The sequence below is a fragment of the Camelus dromedarius genome, chromosome 34, assembly GCF_036321535.1.
Source record: "Camelus dromedarius isolate mCamDro1 chromosome 34, mCamDro1.pat, whole genome shotgun sequence".
Lineage (NCBI taxonomy): Eukaryota > Metazoa > Chordata > Mammalia > Artiodactyla > Camelidae > Camelus > Camelus dromedarius.
Window position 1 is genome coordinate 19,855,678 of NC_087469.1, and position 19,315 is coordinate 19,874,992.

General features: G+C 50.3%; 1 protein-coding gene across 2 annotated transcripts; it reads left to right on the plus strand.

The window, feature by feature from the left end:
* Positions 1-30: 30 nt before the first annotated feature.
* ACAD8 (acyl-CoA dehydrogenase family member 8) lies at positions 31-18,339 on the plus strand. Of its 2 annotated transcripts, none has more exons than XM_031443349.2 (11): positions 31-216; positions 3,784-3,884; positions 4,330-4,499; positions 5,086-5,195; positions 5,621-5,697; positions 6,016-6,153; positions 8,222-8,357; positions 8,445-8,542; positions 14,521-14,673; positions 15,215-15,317; positions 16,938-18,339. In XM_031443349.2, exons 1-11 carry the CDS (start codon positions 108-110, stop codon positions 16,988-16,990), a joined length of 1,248 nt encoding a protein of 415 aa, XP_031299209.1. In that variant the 5' UTR covers positions 31-107; the 3' UTR covers positions 16,991-18,339. The 2 variants fall into 2 exon arrangements, with proteins under 2 accessions (XP_031299209.1, XP_064338313.1); XM_064482243.1 differs by lacking the exon at positions 31-216 and adding an exon at positions 314-505.
* The last annotated feature ends 976 nt before the right edge of the window (positions 18,340-19,315 follow it).

Here is a 19,315-nt window from a genome sequence, read left to right on the forward strand (position 1 = left end):
CGCACTACAGTTCCCAGCGTGCCGCGCGGCGCGGCCGCTTGGGCCGGCCGGCGGGTGTCCAGGGCCCTCAGATCTTCGCCAGAGCCCGAGCTGCGCGTGAGGGAGCTATGCTGCGGGATAGCTGCTGGCGTGTCGGGGCGCGGCTCTGCTTTTTGCGCGCCGGTGTGCGGGCCGCCGCCGAGAGCGGCCGGCGGGCATTGGTCTCCTGCATCGACCGTAAGGCTCGCCTGGGTGCCCAGGGGTCCGCCCCCTGGCCGGCCCCGACGCCCTCACTGCCCCGCGTGGGCCGGTCCAGGGCGCCGGGCCGCGTCCTCTCCGGGGCCTCCGTGGGAGGGACGTGGGACGCTGGCGGCTCGGGCTCCGTGCTTGCGGCTGACGCTGCCCCTTAATTGTTCGGAGCGTTACCGGCCCGGTAGCACGTCCCACCAGCTGGTTTCACTGTCCGGAGCTGCGCCGTGTTACCCATCCTGCTTTCACAGAAAGACTGGATTCGCTGCAGAAACGCGTGGGTTTGGCTTTTTAAAAATCGTAGCCCTGGATCATAGTAGTAGTAAGAAAGTGAAAGACTGTTGCCAGTTTTGATTGATGAGCAGAAACTGGTAATGCAGTATTTTGCTAACGTGTATACATTTTATAACAACACTCATAGCTGTGAAACACTTGATATTCCTGCAGAACAGGAACTTAACTGCAGATGGGAAACTGCCAGAGCTCACACAGATGTTTTCCAGCACTGGGCGAATAATTTGGACTTGAGTAATGGAGACCTAGGCTGACTAAGGGGTACCCAGCCACTTTGTGATGCTGTCAAGCACCTTTTTTCTTTTGAAATCTTAAACAAAAAAAAAAAAAAAAAAAAAAAAACTTTTTAAATAAACGACAGTTTTGGTGGGTTTTTTTTTTTTTTAATAAACAGTGCAATAGCCTGTGAATCCCTTAGCTCAACATCTAGACCTGTAGGGCACACTAAGGTATAGGACAGTTTCTTCTCAGTGTCCTAAAAACACTCACAGGGTGCCACCTTGTCCTAGCGCTTGGACTTTGGTAAGCAGAGTCACCTTTGTTGATACCAGAGCAGAGAAGGAGTTGTTCTGGCAACAAATAGGTTAAATATCAGCATTTCCAGTAGCTAGCGGTGTAACTTCAACCAATCAGGAGCTTTTCACCTTTTTCAGAGAAATTATTTTTTAATTAGTAAAATTAGAGGAAACTGTCCTTTCAGTGTATCTGCATATTAGAATATCAGATCAATGAATGTGATCAGCAAAGATTTCTCATTGTTTCATTGCATATTTTAATGTGGAAAACAATTTTTAAGAAAATTGTTACAGATTATAACATATAATTTCTCATTGTACAGGTGAGGAAATTTGCTTGGTATCTAGTTCAGTCCCCTCACCCTGTAGTGGGATAACTGAGGTTTAGCAGGGAACCTGATTTGCTGAAAGTTGTAGAGTTAATTTCAGACCCAGAGCTTGAACACCCAACGTGTCGTCCTGTGCTCTTTTAACATGATTTGCTGCCGCTTCCCAAGCATTCCTGGAATAGCCAGATTCTCAGAACTGTTTGATTCTCTAGTTAGGTTCCGACTCTGGATGCATTCAAAGATTCTCATATTACTTAGTTTTTTGGCCCCTTGCTTACTCTTGAGTTGCTGTGTGACACACTAAGAGGTTTGTATTATTACCACTTAGGTTATCCTTTGTGTGAATGGACTGTTGTCATCTCTGTGCTGCTCCATGGTAGACGTTCACTAGCTGTTCTTTTGTGAGTAGTGATAGCCATCAGTGTCTATTTCCTTGATTGTGCTTTCAGGGGGGTTCTCTTGATCTTTTAACTGGGAGTGGTTCCTCTGCTTCTTCATATTGCTCATATCTCTCTGGCACTGTGGCCAGTGGGCGGGTGGGTCACTCCCCCTCCTGATGCCACAGTCAGATGCTGCACTTGGGTGAGGCAGGTGGGCAGATCGCCCCCCATCCCAGAACTGTGGTTAGGTGCTGCATTCTTGCCAGGAAGGCGGGTGGCTGCCTGCCCTCTCCTGGCGCCAGTCGCTCTGCTGGTCTGTGCAGCTGCCCGCTCTGTCTCGGGTCGGTGCTCCATAGGTGGGCTTGGGGAAGACCACGGAACAGCCCCACCCCTGCTCTGTGCCAAATCTCAGCTCGTTGTTTGTCTTGGTGGCGCGAGTTCTTGAGGTGCCAGGGCAGAAAGATCCTATCTACCTCAGGCTGTAAACAAATCTCAGCCCTGCCTATGAGGTTGTGGAGCCCCAGGGTGCGGATCCAGGTCTCGGCCCCGCCTCTGCCCAAGCACTACACACAGGACACAGCGGCTGTGGCTGCGCCCCACCTCGCTTCTTGCGAGAAGCACCAGTAATGGCGCCGCCGGTCTGAGGAAACAAAGGCTATGGCACCCCCTCCCCCCAAAATCTGGCAGGAGAGAGGGAAAAAAGAAAGAAGAAAAAATAAAATAGTACGGGACTGGCACACCAGCCTTGTTGCTTTGCTTTTTTCGCAATTTATGGGGGAACAAGGTTGTTCTGCTCCCAGCCGCGGCGCGCAGCCCCCTGCAGTCTGCCAGGGCTGCCTCAGTGCAGCTGCCCTAGTCCTCCTACCCGGCTCAAGCAACCTGTCCCAGCCCCAGCTGCCGGCTCGCGTCTCAGGCTGGGTTTCGCAGGGACACTTTGTGCCCGTTTAACTTAGTTCTGTTGGTCAAGGGGTGCTTGGGGCAGATCTGAGCCTCGGAGGCTCCCCCTCCGTCCCATTGGCCTCTCCATTGGAGGGGGGAGACCCAGCAAACGAGCGCTAGTTCTCCTTTGCCACTCCCTCCCCACCGGACCAGTCCCGTACTATTTTGTTTTTTCTTCTTTCTTTTTTCCCTCTCTCCTGCCAGATTTTTGGCGTCTTTGTCTTTCGAAGAGGGCGATGTTCTGTTGGAGTTCGGCAGGTGCTCTGGTTGGCTGAGTGGGTCCGTAGATGTGAGTTTTGGTGTATCTGTGGGAGAGGGTGAGCTACAAGCATCCTTCTGCTCCGCCATCTTGCTTCTCTCTATAGTGTAGTCTTTTACAAAATGTTTCAGGTTCTAGAGAAACTTCTGTTGATGAAGCTTCACTGCCTGCCATTGATATCAGTCAGTTCATTTCCTTAGCTTTTTAAGTATCTTAGACTTAGAAGTGAAGGCATTACCGAAAGTCGTGGCATTGGTAGTTAGGAGAGAAGTGCTTTAAGAATTCTGAGTCTGCTGGGTGAAGACAGATTCAGGAAGGCCTTCTCCCTGTTTTCAGCACTGGTAGGCTCGTTGTCAGTGTCGCCACTGACCATCCAGTGCACAGCCTTATTACAGAAGTGTCTCTTCAGCTTACATGCACCTTCCTTTCCTGAGTGATCTTTGAAGTGAATGTGTTGAGACAGACAGGTGTACACAGATGCCAATACAGAAAAGGTGGGACATCCTAGAGGGAAAAATGTTTACCATAATTTGAGGGTCAGTGTGTGTTTATTATTTTTCTAATGTGGGTGTATGAGAAGGGGGAGAGAAAGACGAAAGACTAAGTAACAGATAAGTGAAGTCAGCCAGCCTAGTGGAGAGAAGGAAGGCGGGGGGATGACACGTCCAGCTGAAGAGGGGTGGGTGCTGCCCACCGTCCTCCGGGTGCTGAAGGTGGAACTCTGGGTGGGAAATGACACAGCAGACCCACTGTCCGTCCCAGCTTCATGGTGCTTATTGCTCATGGTCCTCCTCCCAGACCCCTGCCCCCGTTCTGAATAGGTGCCGCCTTGCCCACAGCTTCCATTGGACTAAATGAAGAGCAGAAAGAGTTTCAGAAGGTGGCTTTCAACTTTGCTGCCCGGGAGATGGCTCCACACACAGCAGAGTGGGACCAGAAGGTACGAGTTTCCTGTGCCGGACTTTCGCACAGGTGCCTTGCGCAGTGACCCTGTCTTCATCTGCTTGTGGTCTGACTGTCCAGCGTGTCTCCTCCCCTTAGAGCCCTGAGTGGGAAGGTGGGTTCCAGGAATGGCGTGCTTCCTCTTCTAGATGGCACCCCTCTCATCCTGTAGATTCCGTTTGTTTGTTTTTAGTTATACAGAGATTTGGACATTCTAAAACCAAGGCAGTTCTGTTGGTGATAAAAAGAAACCCTAATGCCAGAAGGCCAGTCCCTACAGGGTGTGCTGTGACTGACACCACTGTGCAGACGACCGGAGAGACACTGAGTTCAGAGAACCCCCACCCTCCCCCAAGGCAGATGTCTTAACCCCTCCTCGTGCTCTCCACAGAGAAGTCTGCCTCTGGGTCACTTACCGATGACCCCGCTCTCTGTGTACGTAGGAGCTGTTCCCAGTGGACGTGATGCGGAAGGCAGCCCAGCTGGGCTTTGGGGGGGTCTACATGCGCACAGATGTAGGAGGGTCTGGACTGTCACGCCTCGATGCCTCTGTCATCTTTGAGGCCTTGGCCACCGGCTGCACGAGCACCACCGCCTATATAAGCATCCACAAGTGAGTGACCAAGCTCGGGAAGCACCGTGAAATACTCGTGTGGGTTGACGGAGGAATTTTATACAAGCAGGGAAAAGATTTCTCTTTTCAGGTTGGCTGTCCTTGAAGAACTAGACTTTTAAAAGCTCACACTAAGTCTGCTGCTGCCTGTTGGACTTGAATCTGTCATTTCGTATGTAGAGAATGCTGGCCTTCTCCCAAATTCCAGGTTGACCTGGAGCCAAACAGACTTTTCCAGTAGAGTGGTCAGGGCCTGTCCCCCTCTTCCTCAACCCAACGATGGAACCTGCAGTAAAATGGGAAAGTACATATGCCTGGTTGGCTTTTGGGGAGCTCAGTTAACCTAACTAGAGGCAGCACGAACAGCATCCAGATGAGAAAAGCTTGGCCCTGGGTGGCTCTGGGGAGCACGTGTCCCAGGAACATGTGTCAATCCAGGCCTCTGCTCTAAAGATGGACACTCCCATTCTCTCTTCTGCGTCACTCTACTTGGCTGCCTGTGCTCTTTCCACATCACCTCCCCTCACGTTCCCTTGTCACTTCTGTCTTTGTCTTTTTCGATGTCTTTTCTTGGTGTCCCTGTCAGCATGTGTGCCTGGATGATTGATGCTTTTGGAAGCGAGGAGCAGAGGCACAGATTCTGCCCCCCACTCTGTGCCATGGAGAAGTTTGCTTCCTACTGCCTTACCGAACCAGGTAGGTTTGCCTGCAGTGAGCGAGGTTTAGCGGGAGGTGCCCCTCACGGGAGCTCAGCGAGCGTGCCGGCTCAGTAGGGCCCTTGGGAAGCATGTTTACCTACTGCTGACTGAGAAGCTGGGGCTTGAGCACCTCATTCCCGTGACCTGGTGTCATGAGACTAAGAGGTCTCTGGGGCAGAGACTTCCCAGGCTGCAGACCAGATTCCCCTTGTGGGAGGCTGCCTGCAAGCTAGTGTGATGGGGCGGAATCCATGCGCAGTTTTCACCAAGGAGAGACAGGTCATTCTGGCATCTGGACTTTTAAGTGTCAGACTCTGAGGTGTTTGCTGTAGGGAAGGTCCTTAGGGGGTGGAGCCTTGCGGGGCTCCCTTAGCTTCCCTGGTGTCCCCCCACCACCTCTGCCTCCTTTGCTCCCTGCTTTAGGGAGCGGGAGTGATGCCGCCTCCCTCTTGACCTCAGCCAAGCGACAAGGAGATCATTACGTCCTCAATGGCACCAAGGTATGAGCATGCCGTCCCCCTGCCCTCCTGGAGCAGCTCGGAGGCTGTCCCCCGTCCTGCCGCCACGGCCTGGACCCTGTGTCTGCGAGCGAATGTTCCCAGAGGGCTTTGCACGCTGGAGAAGGAACCTCAGACCTGCTTCCCTGTGTTGGCCTTCCCTGGTTCTCTTCTGACCGGAGTCCAGTTAGTTTCATTCCTTCTGTCCTTGTCGTGTCTCCTTGGCTCGGCCCTGCCCCCACCAGTGCAGGCTCCTGTCGGCCGTCCTTAGTTTCTCACGGTTGTCAGGGGCCTGGTGGTTTTCCCCTCTCCACCCCCCAGGCCTTCATCAGTGGTGGAGGCGAAGCGGACACCTACGTGGTCATGTGCCGAACAGGAGGGCCAGGCCCCAAAGGCATCTCCTGCGTGGTTGTTGAGAAGGGGGCCCCTGGCCTCAGCTTCGGCAAGAAGGAGAAGAAGGTGAGCGCTCTGGACGGGGCTGGGAGTCTCTTCCTTCTGCCAGACCACCCTCTGCTCAATTTCGGGAAACAGGTTCCATGCTGGCCGCCTGCCTTCGAGGCTGTTGCTTCAGTTAGGGTTTCGACAGCAACATATGAAATAGAATATGGTGTCATTACAGAACAGTGCGCCTTTGGCAAAGCTGCAGGGCTGGGGGGTAGGGCGGGGTGCAGTGTGACCGAGGGGAGCTGCCCTGGGCAAGGTGGACTCTGAGGTCGTGACATTCAGGACGCACTGCAGTGTTGGAGGCACGAGGGGCCTGACGTGGGGGTGGGATCAGACCGTTGGAAGAAGCCCCACCACAGCATGGCTGATGGTCGTGCAGAGACAGTGGTAGGGGGTGAGCCAGAGAAGGGGGTGGGCCTTGCAGGTGCACGGCCACTTGGTGTGGCTGAGAGCTCGATGCCCCCAGTTGAGCAGCGACTTCAGGGAGTGTAGGGGGAGCCACTCTGTCTAGGATCTCACTGGTAAAGGTTCTGGGAGGAGAGTGAGTCTTTCTCAAGGGTGGATGCCAGACTCTGGGCGGCAGTGAAGATGATTGGGGTACAGAAGACAGACGGGGCTCCTGGTCAGGGTTCTGGTGCGGGGCTTCGGGAGGGAGGAGGTGTCAGTTCTCTGGGGCACAGCTTCCCAGGGCCCCTCCCTGCGCAGGTGAGGAGGGGGTTCACAGGTGGGTGAGGAGGCAGCAGCCCCTGTAGGTCTGCACTTGCTGTTCCGTTCAGACGTGTGAGTTCCAGTTGGGGGACAAATTCAGGGGGCACCAGACAGGCCAGGCCTGGGAGGGTTCAGGCTGTGAGGGGGATCCTGGGAGCCTAGAGGACAGCAGGGCCACATAAGCTTGGGTGACTGGAATGACCTCAGGAGGCTTTACTGAAGCTGGGCTTTGACAGGGCCAGGCTAGGGGTGTCCTGGGGAGGGAACAGTGTCAGCAGGAGTTCAGGTTTAAAAACCCATCGCACAATCCACAGCCCTATCTGAGTAGAGCGGAGGGTCTAGGGTGACCGACTGGGAGAAGGGGGAAGGGTGGCCAGTGTGGGGGACCTGACTCGAGGCTGTGGAGATGAGTGCCTCTCCCCCCGTGGGGAGCCACTGACGGTTCTCCGTCAGGATGTGAGGGTGACAAAAGGTGTCCGGAGCTGTCGGGACGGGTCCTGTGCTTTCCAGAACCTGCCCCATCAACCTCAGACTTGCCTGGAGCCTTGGGGCTCCCGGAGGAGGCGATGCAGGGCCATCACTGACTTGAGTGCGAAACATCTGGGTAAGACTTGGTCTGGAGAAAGGGGCTGTGCTGGCTTTCTGGTGCAGCCCCTCACTCGAGGGAGCGCAGCCACTGAGAAGCCCGATGACTTGTCAGGGACAAAGAGTCGGGTGGCGACTTCCATGGCCTGGGCTGCATCCTATGTATGCACCGGTGACTGATTTAGGGGCATCCTTGTGTGCAGCCTGGGCCGCTCTCTGGTGTCTGTTCTCCCCCTGGGGCTGATCCCAGGCCACGGGGTGACATCCCTGAAAGCCACGCCAGGAACCACGTGTGTCCTTGGCTCCCGTGAGCTGGTGCCATGCACCATGGGGGTCGGTACTGAAGGCCTCGTGTTAACAGCAGCGTCTTAGGAGGACACACGTGGCTGCCATTAGTGATTGTCCTCATGCTGTCCTTGTAGAAGGGCGAGCACTGCTAGTAATCCTTACATGATCAGTTTTATATAGAAGGATCTCATAGAAGCACTAAACATAAGGACAGTCCTGCCCCAGACCTGAAGGACACTGTGAGAAATGTCTGGGGATAGGCTAGTCTGGTAGAGGATGAGACATTAGGAGGTAGATGCCCTTAATATGTTTAAAAATGTTTAGCTGAAAAAAAAAAACCTGTCCAAGTTGACAGATAACTTAAGTGTGACCTTGTATCTTTCCTCAGTTTAAGTTCTCAAGGGTCTGAGTCCAGGGCAGCAGAACCTGCATATCTCCGGCCCTCCCAGCAGAGGGTGCTGCCCTGGGTGAACTGTCCGCAGCCACAGCCCTGATTTTCCAGATGGGGTGGAACTCCCAGCCAACCCGAGCGGTGATCTTTGAAGACTGTGCTGTACCCGTGGCCAACAGAATTGGGGCCGAGGGCCAGGGCTTCCTCATTGCCATGCAAGGACTGAATGGAGGAAGGGTCAACATTGGTGAGGGCCCCAGGGACCCGGGGGGTGGGCGGGTCAGGCGGCACCGGCCTCAAACTCCCCCTGACACTTCAATGTCTTCCTTCCTAGCGTCCTGCTCCCTGGGCGCTGCTCACGCCTCGGTCATCCTTGCTCGAGACCACCTCAAGATCCGGAAGCAGTTTGGAGTGCCTCTGGCCAATAACCAGGTGACATCCCAGGGCTCCCGCATTTACTGCCATCTCTAGAACGTTCTCCAGGGCAGGGAGGCCCTCATGTCTCTTGTGGATTCTGTCCTCGTCTTAGCCAGAAATTGTGCTCCATTTCTGTCAACAACTTTTTGAATAATTTTTATTTATAGTCATGGAAAGATTTGTGATGTATTACCTGGCAAAAAAAAAGCGTGACATTTTGGAAGAGTGCAGTTTCCTTTTTGTTTTTTTTAAACAAAATATATTATGTATAAATATTAATGAAACATTCTCAGAGATGTCTCTGAAATTGCAAAAAGTAATTATTTCGAGGGGGTGGGATTAGAATGATTTCCCTTTTTTATTTTGCTTATTTGTGTTCCAATTTTTTTTTTCTTTATTGAAGTAACACTGGTTTATAACATTATATAATCGTGTGTACAGCATTGTAATTTGACTTCTGGATACACTACAAGGAGCTTACCATCAGAAATCTGATTTCCATCCGTCACCATGCAGTTGACCCCCTTCACCAATTTTACCCTCCCTCCAGCCCCTTTCCTCTCTGGTAACCAGTCTGTTCTCTATGTTTATGTGTTTTTGTTTCATTTTGTGTGTTAATTTATTTTGCGTTTTTCAGATTCTACATACAAGTGAAATCATATGGTATTTGTCTTTCTCCGTCTTACTTACTTCACTTAGCATAATACCCTCTAGGTCCACCCATGTTGTCACAAATGGCAAGATTTCATTCTTTTTTATGGCTGAGTAATATTCCATTGTATAAATACACCACAGCTTTTTTGTCCAGTCATCTGTTGATGGGCACCCATGTTGCTTCCATGTCTTGGCTATTGTAAATAACACTGCAATGAACATAGGGGTGCATGTGTCTTTTTGAATTAATGTCTTCATATTATTTGGGAAAATACCCAGAAGTGGAACTGGATCTTACAGTAGTTCTAGTCTTACATTTTTGAGGAATCTCCATACTGTTTTCCATGGTGGCTGCCCCAATTTACATTCCCACTAACAGTGTACGGGGGCTCCCTTTTGTCCATGTCCTTGCCAGTGCTTGTTGTTTCTTTTTGATTATAGACATTCTTACAGGAGTGAGGTGATAGCTCATTGTGGTTTTGATTTGTATTTTCCTAATAATTAATGATGTTGAGCATCTTTTCGTATGTCTGTCGGCCATTTGTGTGACTTCTTTGGGAAGTGTCTGTTCAGCTTCTCTGCCCACTTTTTCATCAGGTTACTTTGGTGTTTTGCTGTTGAGTTGCTCATGTTCTTTGTATTTTGGGTGTTATGCCTTATTAGATAAGGGATCTGCAAGTATCTTCTCCTATTCAGTAGGTTGTCTTTTCATTTTGTTGATAGATTTCTTTGCTGTGCAGAAGCTTTTTAGTTTGATATAATCCCACTTGTTTATTTTTGCTTCTGTTTCCCTTGCTGAGAAGACAGATTTTAAAAAATAAATTGCCAAGACTAATATCAGAGGGCATACTGTCTATGTTTTCTTTTAGAAGTTTTATACTTTCAGGTCTTACATTCAGTTTTTAATCCATTTTGAGTTAATTTTTCTGTATGGTGTAAGGTAGGGGTCCAGTTTCATTCTTTGATGTGGCTGTCCAGGTGTGCCAAACCGTTTATTGAAGTAACTGTTCTTTTTCCATTATATGTTCTTGGCCCCTTTGTCATAAATTAGTTGTCCATAAATGTGTGGGTTTTTTTCTTGGGCTCTCAGTTCTGTTCCATTGATCTGAGTCTGTTTTTCTTCAAATACCATGCTGTTTTGATTACTGTGACTTTATAGTACAGTTTGAAATTAGGGCATATGATATCTCCAGTTTTGTTATTTTTTTTCTCAGGATTAGTATGGCTGCTCAGGGTCTTTTGTGGTTCCATACAAATTGTAGGATTTTGGGGGGTTCTGTTTCTTTGAAAAATGTTGGGATTTTGATAGGGATCGCAGATAATCTGTAGGTAATTTGAACACTTTAACAATGTTAATTCTTCTAGTCCATGGGCACAGGATGTCTTTCCATTTTTTTGTGTGTGTCTTCAGTTTCTTTCAACAGTGTCTTAGTTTTCAGGGTACAGGTCTTCATGTTCTCAGTTAAATTTTTTCTTAGGTATTTTATTCATTTTGTTGTAAATGGTATTGTTTTCCTACTTTGTCTTTCTGCTGGTTCATTGTAGTGTGAGAAGTGCACAGACTTTTGTATTTTGATTTTGTGCCCTGAATCTTTACCGTATTTATTTACTATTTCTAATAGTTTTTTGGTGGAGTCTTTAGGATGTTTTGCATATAAACTCATGTCATCCACAAATAGTGACAGCTCTACTTCTTCCTTAAGATGCCCTTTATTTCTTGTTCTTGCCTAACTCCTCTGGCTAGGACTTCGAGTACTGTGCCAAATAGGAGTGTTGAGAGTGAGCGTCCTTGTCCTGTTCCTGATTTTGGAGGGATAGCTCTCAGGTTTTCACTGTTGAGTGTGCTGTTAGCTGTGGTTTTGTCATTTATGGCCTTTCTTATGTTAAGGTTCCTTGTCTACCTGTTTTATTGAGAGGTTTTGTTTGTTTTTTTTTTTTAATCATAAATGGATGTTGAATCTTGTCAAATGCTCTTTCTGCATCTATTGAGATGACCATGATTTTTAGCCTTCGTTTTTCTAATGTGGCGTATCATGTTGGTGCTGTGCAGATGTTGAACCATCCTTGCATCCCTGGAATAAACACCACATGATCATGATGTGTGATCCTTACCATTTTGTAGAGGTTTTTGCATCTGTGTTCATCAGAGACATTGGACTATAGTTTTGCTTTTTGCATTGTTCTTGACTGGTGTCGGTGTCAGGGTCATGTTTGCCTTGAAAAATGAGTTAGGAATCTTTCCCTGCTTCAGTTTCTTGGAAGAATTTGAGGATTAGCTTTAGGTTTTGTTTGAATGTTTGGTAGAATTCACCAGTGAAGCCATCTGGTCCTGGGCTTTTGTTTTCTGGGAAGGTTTTTGACGGCTGTTTCAATCTCCTTACTGGTGATCAGTCTGTTTAGGTTTTCCACTTCATGACTCAGTCTCGGGAAGTTGTATGAGTCAAAGAATCATGGATTTCTGTTTCTTTCCAATTGTCCAGTTTGTTGGTGTACAGCTATTCCTTGTAGTTTCTTAACAATCTTTGTATTTTTGTGGTTCCAGTTGTAACATCTTCATTTCTGATTTTATATATTTGAAACTTGTCTCTTTTTTTCTTAGTCTAGCAGAAGTTCTGTCAGTTTTGTGTCTCTTTTCAAAGAATCGGCTCTTTATCATTGATCTTCCCATTGTCTTTTTAATCTGTATTTCATTTATTTCTGCTTTGATTTTTATTATTTTCTTCCTTTTACTGACTTTGAGCTTCGTTTGTTCTCTTTTTCTAGTTCCTTTAGGTATAAGACGAGCGTGTTTGAGTCTTTTCTTGTTTTTTGAGATTGCCTGTACTCTGTAGAATTCCTTCTTTGTACCCTCTTGCTGCGTCCCATAAATCTGGGTCTGTTGCATTTTCATTTGTCTAAAGGTAGTTTTTGATTCTCCTTTATTTATTGACCCAGGAGTTGCTCAGTAGTACGTTTATGATTTTTCCTGCTTCCCTCTTGTAGTTGATTTCTACTTTCAGAAAAGATGCTTAATAATGATTTCCATCTTCTTAAATTTACTGAGACTTAACTTGTGTCCCAGTATATGGTCTATCTGTGAGAAAGTTCCATGTGTACTTGGAGAAGAATGTGTATTCTGCTGCTCTTGGGTGGTATGTCCTCTGTGTATGTGTTAAGTCATCGGGTGTAGTGTTTCTTTTAAGGCCGGTGTTTCCTACTTGACTCTCTGTCTCAAGGAGCTGTCCGTGTTGTGAGTGGGTGTTAAAGTCCCCCACCGTTACTGTGTTGCTGTCAGTTTCTCCCCATAGGTCTGTTAAGAGTTGTTTTTATGTGTTGATGCCCCATGTTAGGTGCATCTGTATTACTAACTGTTGTGTCTTCTTGGTGAATTGTCCCCTTTATCATTAGAGACTGCCATCCTTGCCTCTTGTTACCTTTTCTGGCTTGAAGTCTCTTTTGTCTGATATGAATGTGGCTGCCCCTCCTTTCTTTTGGCTGCCATTTGCTTGGGGAATCAAATTCCCTGCCTTCGCTTTGAGCCCATGTTTGTCTGTAGAGCTGGGATGAGTCCCCTGGAGCTTTTTTTGTTTTGTTTTTCAGTCCATCTGCCACTCTGTCTTTTGAACAGTGAATTCAGTCCATTTACATGTGGGGCAATGACTGGTAGATGAGGTGGTGGTGCTACCGTTTCATCTTTTGGTTTTTGGTTGCTCCATGTCTCCGTTGTTTCTTTTTCCTGGTGTTTCTGTCTGCCTTTTTTGGTTTAGTGGTTTCCTCTGATTTTTTTTCAGTTTCCTCTTTTTTTGTTTCATGTTTGTATTCTAGGTTTCTGTTTTGTGTGTACCATGAAGTCTGTATCAGATGTCTTGTAGAGAGTGGTCCTTCTTCTGCTGATAGCATCTTCTTTTGCCTGTGCAGGCCCACTCTCCTCTTTCCCCTTTTATGGCTTGCCTCAAATTACCCTCTTCATGTGCGTTTGTTACCAAATTGGCAAGGCTTTTTATCCTGCAGTGCTCTGATTTTGTCTATCACCTTACTCAGAGTTTGGTACTTCTGCCCTTTTGTTTCATGTAGAAGAGCTCCTTTCCACGTTTCCATGTTCCACGTTCCACATTCCACACAGATCTAGTGGTGCTGAACTCCTAAGCTTTTGTTTGCCTGGGAAAGCCTTTATCTCCCCTTCATGTCTGAAGGGTAACTTTGTTGTTTATCTTTGAATATTTTGTGTCTGTTGTTCTGCTCTCTCCTGGTCTGTCGATTTTCTCCTGAGAAGTCTGCTTGTCACCTCAGTGAGTTGTTCCTGGCTGCCTTTAAAATTTTTTCTTTGTCATTGACTTTGGACAGTTTTAACATCATGTGTCTTGGAGAAGATCTCTTTGCGTCGAGATAATTAGGTGTTCTCTTAGCTTCGTGGGCTTGTCTGTCCAGTTCCTTCCCCAGGTCCGGGACGTTCTCAGCTGTTGTTTCTTTCAGTGAGCTCTCTGCACCCTTCCCCCTCCTCTCCTGGGAGATCCACCATCGTATGTCGCTTTTCCCAATGGACTGGGATGGCACTCATAGGGTTTCCTATTCTTAGATCTTGGCTGTCTCTCCTCTTCTCCCTGAGTCTTATCTAGATTCTGTCTCTGAGCTCACCGACTCTCTTCTGCATGGTCTGCTCTCCTCGCCGTGCTTTCTATCGCATTCTCCACCTCACTTGTGGAGTTCCCCAGCTCCAGAATTTTGGCTTGGTTCTTTTTTAGCGTTTCAGTCTCTGATAAAGTCTTCCTTCTGTTCATTAGTTTTATTCCTGAGCTCACTGACCTGCCTTTTGGAATTTTCTTGTAGTTCGTTGAGTTTCTTCATGACAGCAATTTTGGATTCTCCATCCATTTGCTCCCAGTATCCCGTGACTTGAATTTGGTTTCTGGAAAACTGTCATCTGCCTCTTATGACACCGAGTGTCATGGTGATTCTTCTGGTGCTTGACAGAGTTGTTCCTCTACCGGTGCATTTGAGTAGCCGAGACCTTCCTTCGTTCCTCTGCCAAAGCTTTTTTACTTGATTCTAACAATTCAGCAGGTTAGAGGCCTTCCTCTTGGGTTCGAGTAGGTGGCGCGGCCGCCCCAGTTTCTGGTCTCCCTCACCTGCACTGTATGGGGTGGGGGACACTCCACATGGCCCTGCCTCAGGGCTTGTCACTGCTCCAGCCTACAGGCTTGCGGCTGTCATTGGTGTCACCTGGCACCACCACGGCAGTGGGGCGGGGCGGGGGTGGAGCCGGGGTCACTTAGAGCAGGTACCTGCGTAGCATCCGGGGCCAGGCAAGGTGCTGGTCTGTCTGGTCTGACGCCACACCCCTACCCCCTCCACCGCTGCAGTACCTGCAGTTCAAGCTGGCTGACATGGCGACCAGGCTGGTGGCCTCGCGGATGATGATCCGCAGTGCGGCAGTAGCTCTGCAGGAGGAGCGGGAGGACGCGGTGGCCCTGTGCTCCATGGCCAAGCTCTTTGCAACTGATGAATGCTTCGCCGTAAGTGCCTGTGGGCTCGGGCTCTCCTGGGTGGCCAGGGAGGTGGAGAGCCACACGTCGGCTCCTGGGAGCTCAGTTCTCACGGGAGGCCTTGTGGGAGCTCTCAAGCTGGCTCCCCACCTGCTGCCTGCCATTGCACGTCCGGTTGTCTGTGTGCTCCGTGAGACGCTGCCTCGGGAGAGGGCTCAGAGCAGCCCCGTGCGTCTTGCTCGAACACAGACTCTGCTGTGTGTGCCGTGTACAGAGCCAAGCTGTTTCCGCATCGAGGCGGCATTTGCTTCTTGGTGGACTCCCAGCTGGATGGCTGTGGCAGCCCCCCACGGACAGCAGGCAGGGAGGGCTGAGGTCTCTGAGTCTCTGTCCGGCGGGCCCCGGGCCCAGAAAGCGAGCATCCCTGGTCCGGAGCCCCTCGGGGCCAGGGTTCTCCCTGCAGGGGGCTCCTCACGTTGGTTTGCCACAGCTGCCCGGGTGGGGGCTGTGTGGGGAGGATCCCTCCTGGAGGTGAGGGGGGTGAGGCTGACTCACTCCCGTCTCCCTGCAGATCTGCAACCAGGCACTGCAGATGCACGGGGGCTACGGCTACCTGAAGGACTACGTGGTTCAGCAGTACGTGCGGGACACCAGGGTCCATCAGATCCTCGAAGGTAAAGGCGACGAGGCGGTTCCTGGCCTTCCATCCCAGCCATCCCTCCCCCTCCAGCTGACTGGGCTCCGTCTGTCTGCCTCCTTCCTCTTTCCTCCTGGTCCGGCCTGGGGTCAGGACGCCCTGCCCTGTCGCCGCGGGCTGGTCACTGGAGACCCCACTGCTGCTCTCCGCCTCATTTCTGGAGGCTCAGGCTGAGAAGCATTTTGGAAACTGCAGCAGGGACTGCTCTTCACTGTTACGAAACGCTAGGCCCTTGGGGCCCCAGAACCTCTGTACAGTAATCTGAAGGGCAGACCTGAGCCCGGGTGATCTGCAGCCCTGCAGGTTGGCCGCCAGCATTGCCGGTGGGTCTTTCAGTAAATACACCGTCACACGGCCATCTTCCTGGTCCTCGCGGACACTCAGGCAGGAGGCGTGTGAGCTGCCGGAGTCAGGCTCCGCGTGCCTTCTCCCCGCCATGCCGGTTTTCGGGTCTTGAAGTCATGTGACTGTTGTTCCTGCTAGTAGGGAGCTGGGGTCGAGACACTGCAGCAAAAGCAGGTGGGGCCAAGGTTGTAGAAGCAGCTTTCAGTGAAGGCAGATGGGGGGCGGCAGAGACACCCGAGCCTCCGCCTTCCTGCCACTTCCCAGGCACCCACCCAAACCTGGGCTCTCATCAGAGCCCTGGGAGGGCTGGTGAGCGTGGGCTGTGGGCCTGACCCCCGGCGTCTGCCTCCACGGGCGGTGGGGCCTGGGAATCTGCACCTCTGACGAGTGTTCACTGAGGCTGCCGCGGCCTGTGTGGGGCCACACTCTGACCCACCCCTGGTGTCACAGCCAGAGTGCAGGCCTCTCAGAGCCGGCGTCTACCCTCTGCCACAGACCTTGCCCTCGCGGGCGCTGACTGTGCTTCCTTCTGTTATTGCAGTAATAGTCACCCTCTCACCCCGTGCCGGTGAGCGCAGGGACCCTCACTTTCTTCTGACTCTGTCTCTCAACCCTGTTGGAGTAAACGGCCCCACCATCACCCACTTGTAGAAGACTAGGGGCGCTCATCTTTGTCACTTGTTCACTGGGGACTTTGCTACGGGATAAATGGGAAATTTCAGATCTGATTATTAGAGTCACAGGAAGCTGCTGTACAGATGAAGCGGGCAGCTGACCCCCTCCTGTCAGGGAAAATGTTTTAAAATCCAGTTTTCTGGTTACCAAAGATGTTGGTGTATTTATTGTTGAAAACGTATAAACATAGGAAATCTTAGAAAAGAAAAAGACCGTTCATGTTTGACATGAATTAATATTTTGGGCTCCTTTTATATTTAAGTCCAAAAATATCTTCTTTTGGACTTTTTCTGTGGTTTTGTAGATACATTTAAAAAAAATAGAATTAAAGTATGTGTACTATTACATGTGCTGCGTTTTATTTTTGGTTTGGAGTTTGTTTTCTAACCTAATATAAGCATTTTTACCATCAGGGGAGGTTTTTCAGAAGTAAATTTCCCTCCCTCCCTGGCCTTGATGTATTCTGGAGGATCTGGTAACGACGACACTATCCTTCCCCTGGTGGGCCGCCCGCCTGCCTCTGGGCCTGGCCGCTGCTGAGCCCTGCATCACCACTCCCCTCTCCCCCCGCCTGCAGGCAGCAACGAGGTGATGCGCATGCTGGTCTCCAGGAGCCTCCTGCAGGAGTAGCCCGGCCCGGCCCATGTGTGAGCCATGCTGAGTGCACCCTGGACTCGCTCCAGGGTGCAGCCTTCCTGGGGGACCTTCGGAGCATCCACTGCAGGACCAGAGGAGCCGCCCCAATTGGGCCGACGCAGGAAGACCACTGCCTTGCTCTGGTGTGGAGGGCGACCGCTGGGCACTGACCCCAGACCACTGCCCTTCCTGACCCACACGGTCTTGACTGGTCTGTAGTTTGCCTGCTCACCAGATCCTCTCCCGGGGACGTGAGTGCTTTGGTAGAGGGTTTTCCGGATTGTAAAGCAGAGAGAAACGGTGAGAAAACGTCATCTCTTTCTGTCCCTTGTGCCTCAGCTCAGGACACAGAAGGTTCCTGTGGGTTGCAGCAGCCCCTCTGAGAGTAAATCATGATAAAATGAGTGTCTGGGAGCTCTTCTCTGAAGCTGTGTATGATTCAGGGTGTGTCTGCACCGGGGCCACCCGAATACCAAGGGCTGAGATCGTTTGGAGTTTAGATGCGTGCTGTTTCCCGAGCATCTGAGTGATGCTCAGAGTGTCTGCTACCTCCCCTGATAAGTGCTTTGAGGATGCTTTTTTCTATCTGAGCTTTGTTTTTCTTTCTTGCTTCTGTTTTTAAGTGTTTTAATCACTACATTTATGAATAAAAGATATCCCTCTCTACCTTCTCCAGGTCTATTAAATTTTTATTTTATCTTCCTAACTAAGCCTTCACAACTATTTTTTAAAATTTAATTAAACATTTAACTCAACTTTAGAACAATAAATAAAAATCTCTCCTTGATTAAGTTGGTTTTTAAAAAATAGGCCCCTAAAATTACTAATAGTTTTGTGAGCTAAGTGCTGTTTATGGTTCATGAAAGTAGATTTAAAGTAACACAGATGGGGACTTTGGAGACCCTGTTGGAGGTGATCCTTACATTATCCAACCCCGTCATCTCTACAGGAAAAAATCTAAGGTATTTTGTTACACATCAGTGTTTGCAAGAGACCAATATGTGCACTGTCAGCTACTGTGAAGGAAAAGCCAGGCTGGGCCTACTCGTAAATCTAAGTTAATAAGTGTCGGTTTGCTGATTCCCTGCTCATTTTTTTTGCTAGCCAGCTGGATTTTCAGAGAGACACATCTGGCCTTGGAATGTCGGTCTGCTGCCTCCCTGCCTCTGCTTTTGTGATAATGGTGCTGCTACAGCTGTTCCGTGCCTATTGGCCGAATACCCCAAGCTTGTAATTAACCCTATAAAACCTCATGCACACGTCTTGGAGGTGCTCAGAGCTTCGGAGCAAAAGTCCCTCTTGAGCCCACTGGCGTAATAAATCTGAGTACTCCAACCCTCCGAGTGGTGCTTGTTCTTGGCTGGCCTGTCGTTTCCGTAACACTACAACAGACATTTTCTGTTTCTAATGCAGTCGCAGGCCCGGTGCTGGGTCCTGCAGGGGATCAGGGTGTGAGTACCTCACATAGCAAGTTTCTGCCATCAGAAGCCTTACAAGACAAGGGTGGGTCTGCGGAAAAGGCTTGTCTGGCACAGGTGGTCAAGTGCAAGGGACTCGAGCAGAAGGTGGGAATTCTGGTCAAGCTTTTATTTAAAGGGAACCAAGAGGGTTCAAGCTTCAAGCCGGGAAAGAGCCGGGAGCAGGAGGAGTGCAGGGTGGGGCTCACTGCTGTTGGCCAGATGGAACAAATGTGTAGGCTGAATCTGGAAGCAGAGTACGAAAGCCGAGTTGTGGGTCTTACCATGCAAGCAGTGAGTTTGCCGCCATGGAGGGTTTACGGGGGAGATGTGAGATCAGTCCCCTCAGTTCCTGAATGCACATGGTGAGTGAGTGGGGAGACGGGTGAGCTGCAATGGGCGGTGGGGTCTTCGAGTAGTCGGGGTGACATGCTGGACCCTGAACCTGGAAGGCAGGAGTGGGTGGTGTGGGCTCTTGGCTCCGGCCTGAGGCGAAGGCAGGGTTCTGTTGGATCCTTGCCGTCTGTGCTGGTCGTTGGATGGACAGCGGGTCTAGACCTGTGGTTGTTCAGAAGCGCTCAGCTTCCCTGCCGCCTGGAGTTGGCCCCGTGGCTGCACCCGGTGAGCCTGGGGCAGGCCTCTAACGCGTGTCACTCAGCTACCCCGTGAGTGAACCGGCAGAAGCAGGGCAGGCGCCCCGCTAGCCGCAGCACACACCCCTACGCCCACCTGTGGCCTGGCCCGGACGCACCCCAGGGGCTGGGAAGCCCACTTCAGGATGCGGTGGCGGGGAGTCCCGGCCAAAGGGGTCTCGAGATGGTGACCTGGTGGCTTCAGTCCCAGCAGCGCCTCCTGGGGTCTG

What these genes read in the sequence shown, in the direction of transcription:
- ACAD8 (XM_031443349.2), top strand. Translation starts at nt 108, where the DNA reads ATGCTGCGGGATAGCTGCTGGCGTGTCGGGGCGCGGCTCTGCTTTTTG. An exon ending in CAGCAGAGTGGGACCAGAAG is followed by an intron (nt 3,885 to 4,329) that starts GTACGAGTTTCC and finishes CTGTGTACGTAG; the next exon opens with GAGCTGTTCCCAGTGGACGT. An exon ending in TGCCTCTGGCCAATAACCAG is followed by an intron (nt 8,543 to 14,520) that starts GTGACATCCCAG and finishes CCACCGCTGCAG; the next exon opens with TACCTGCAGTTCAAGCTGGC.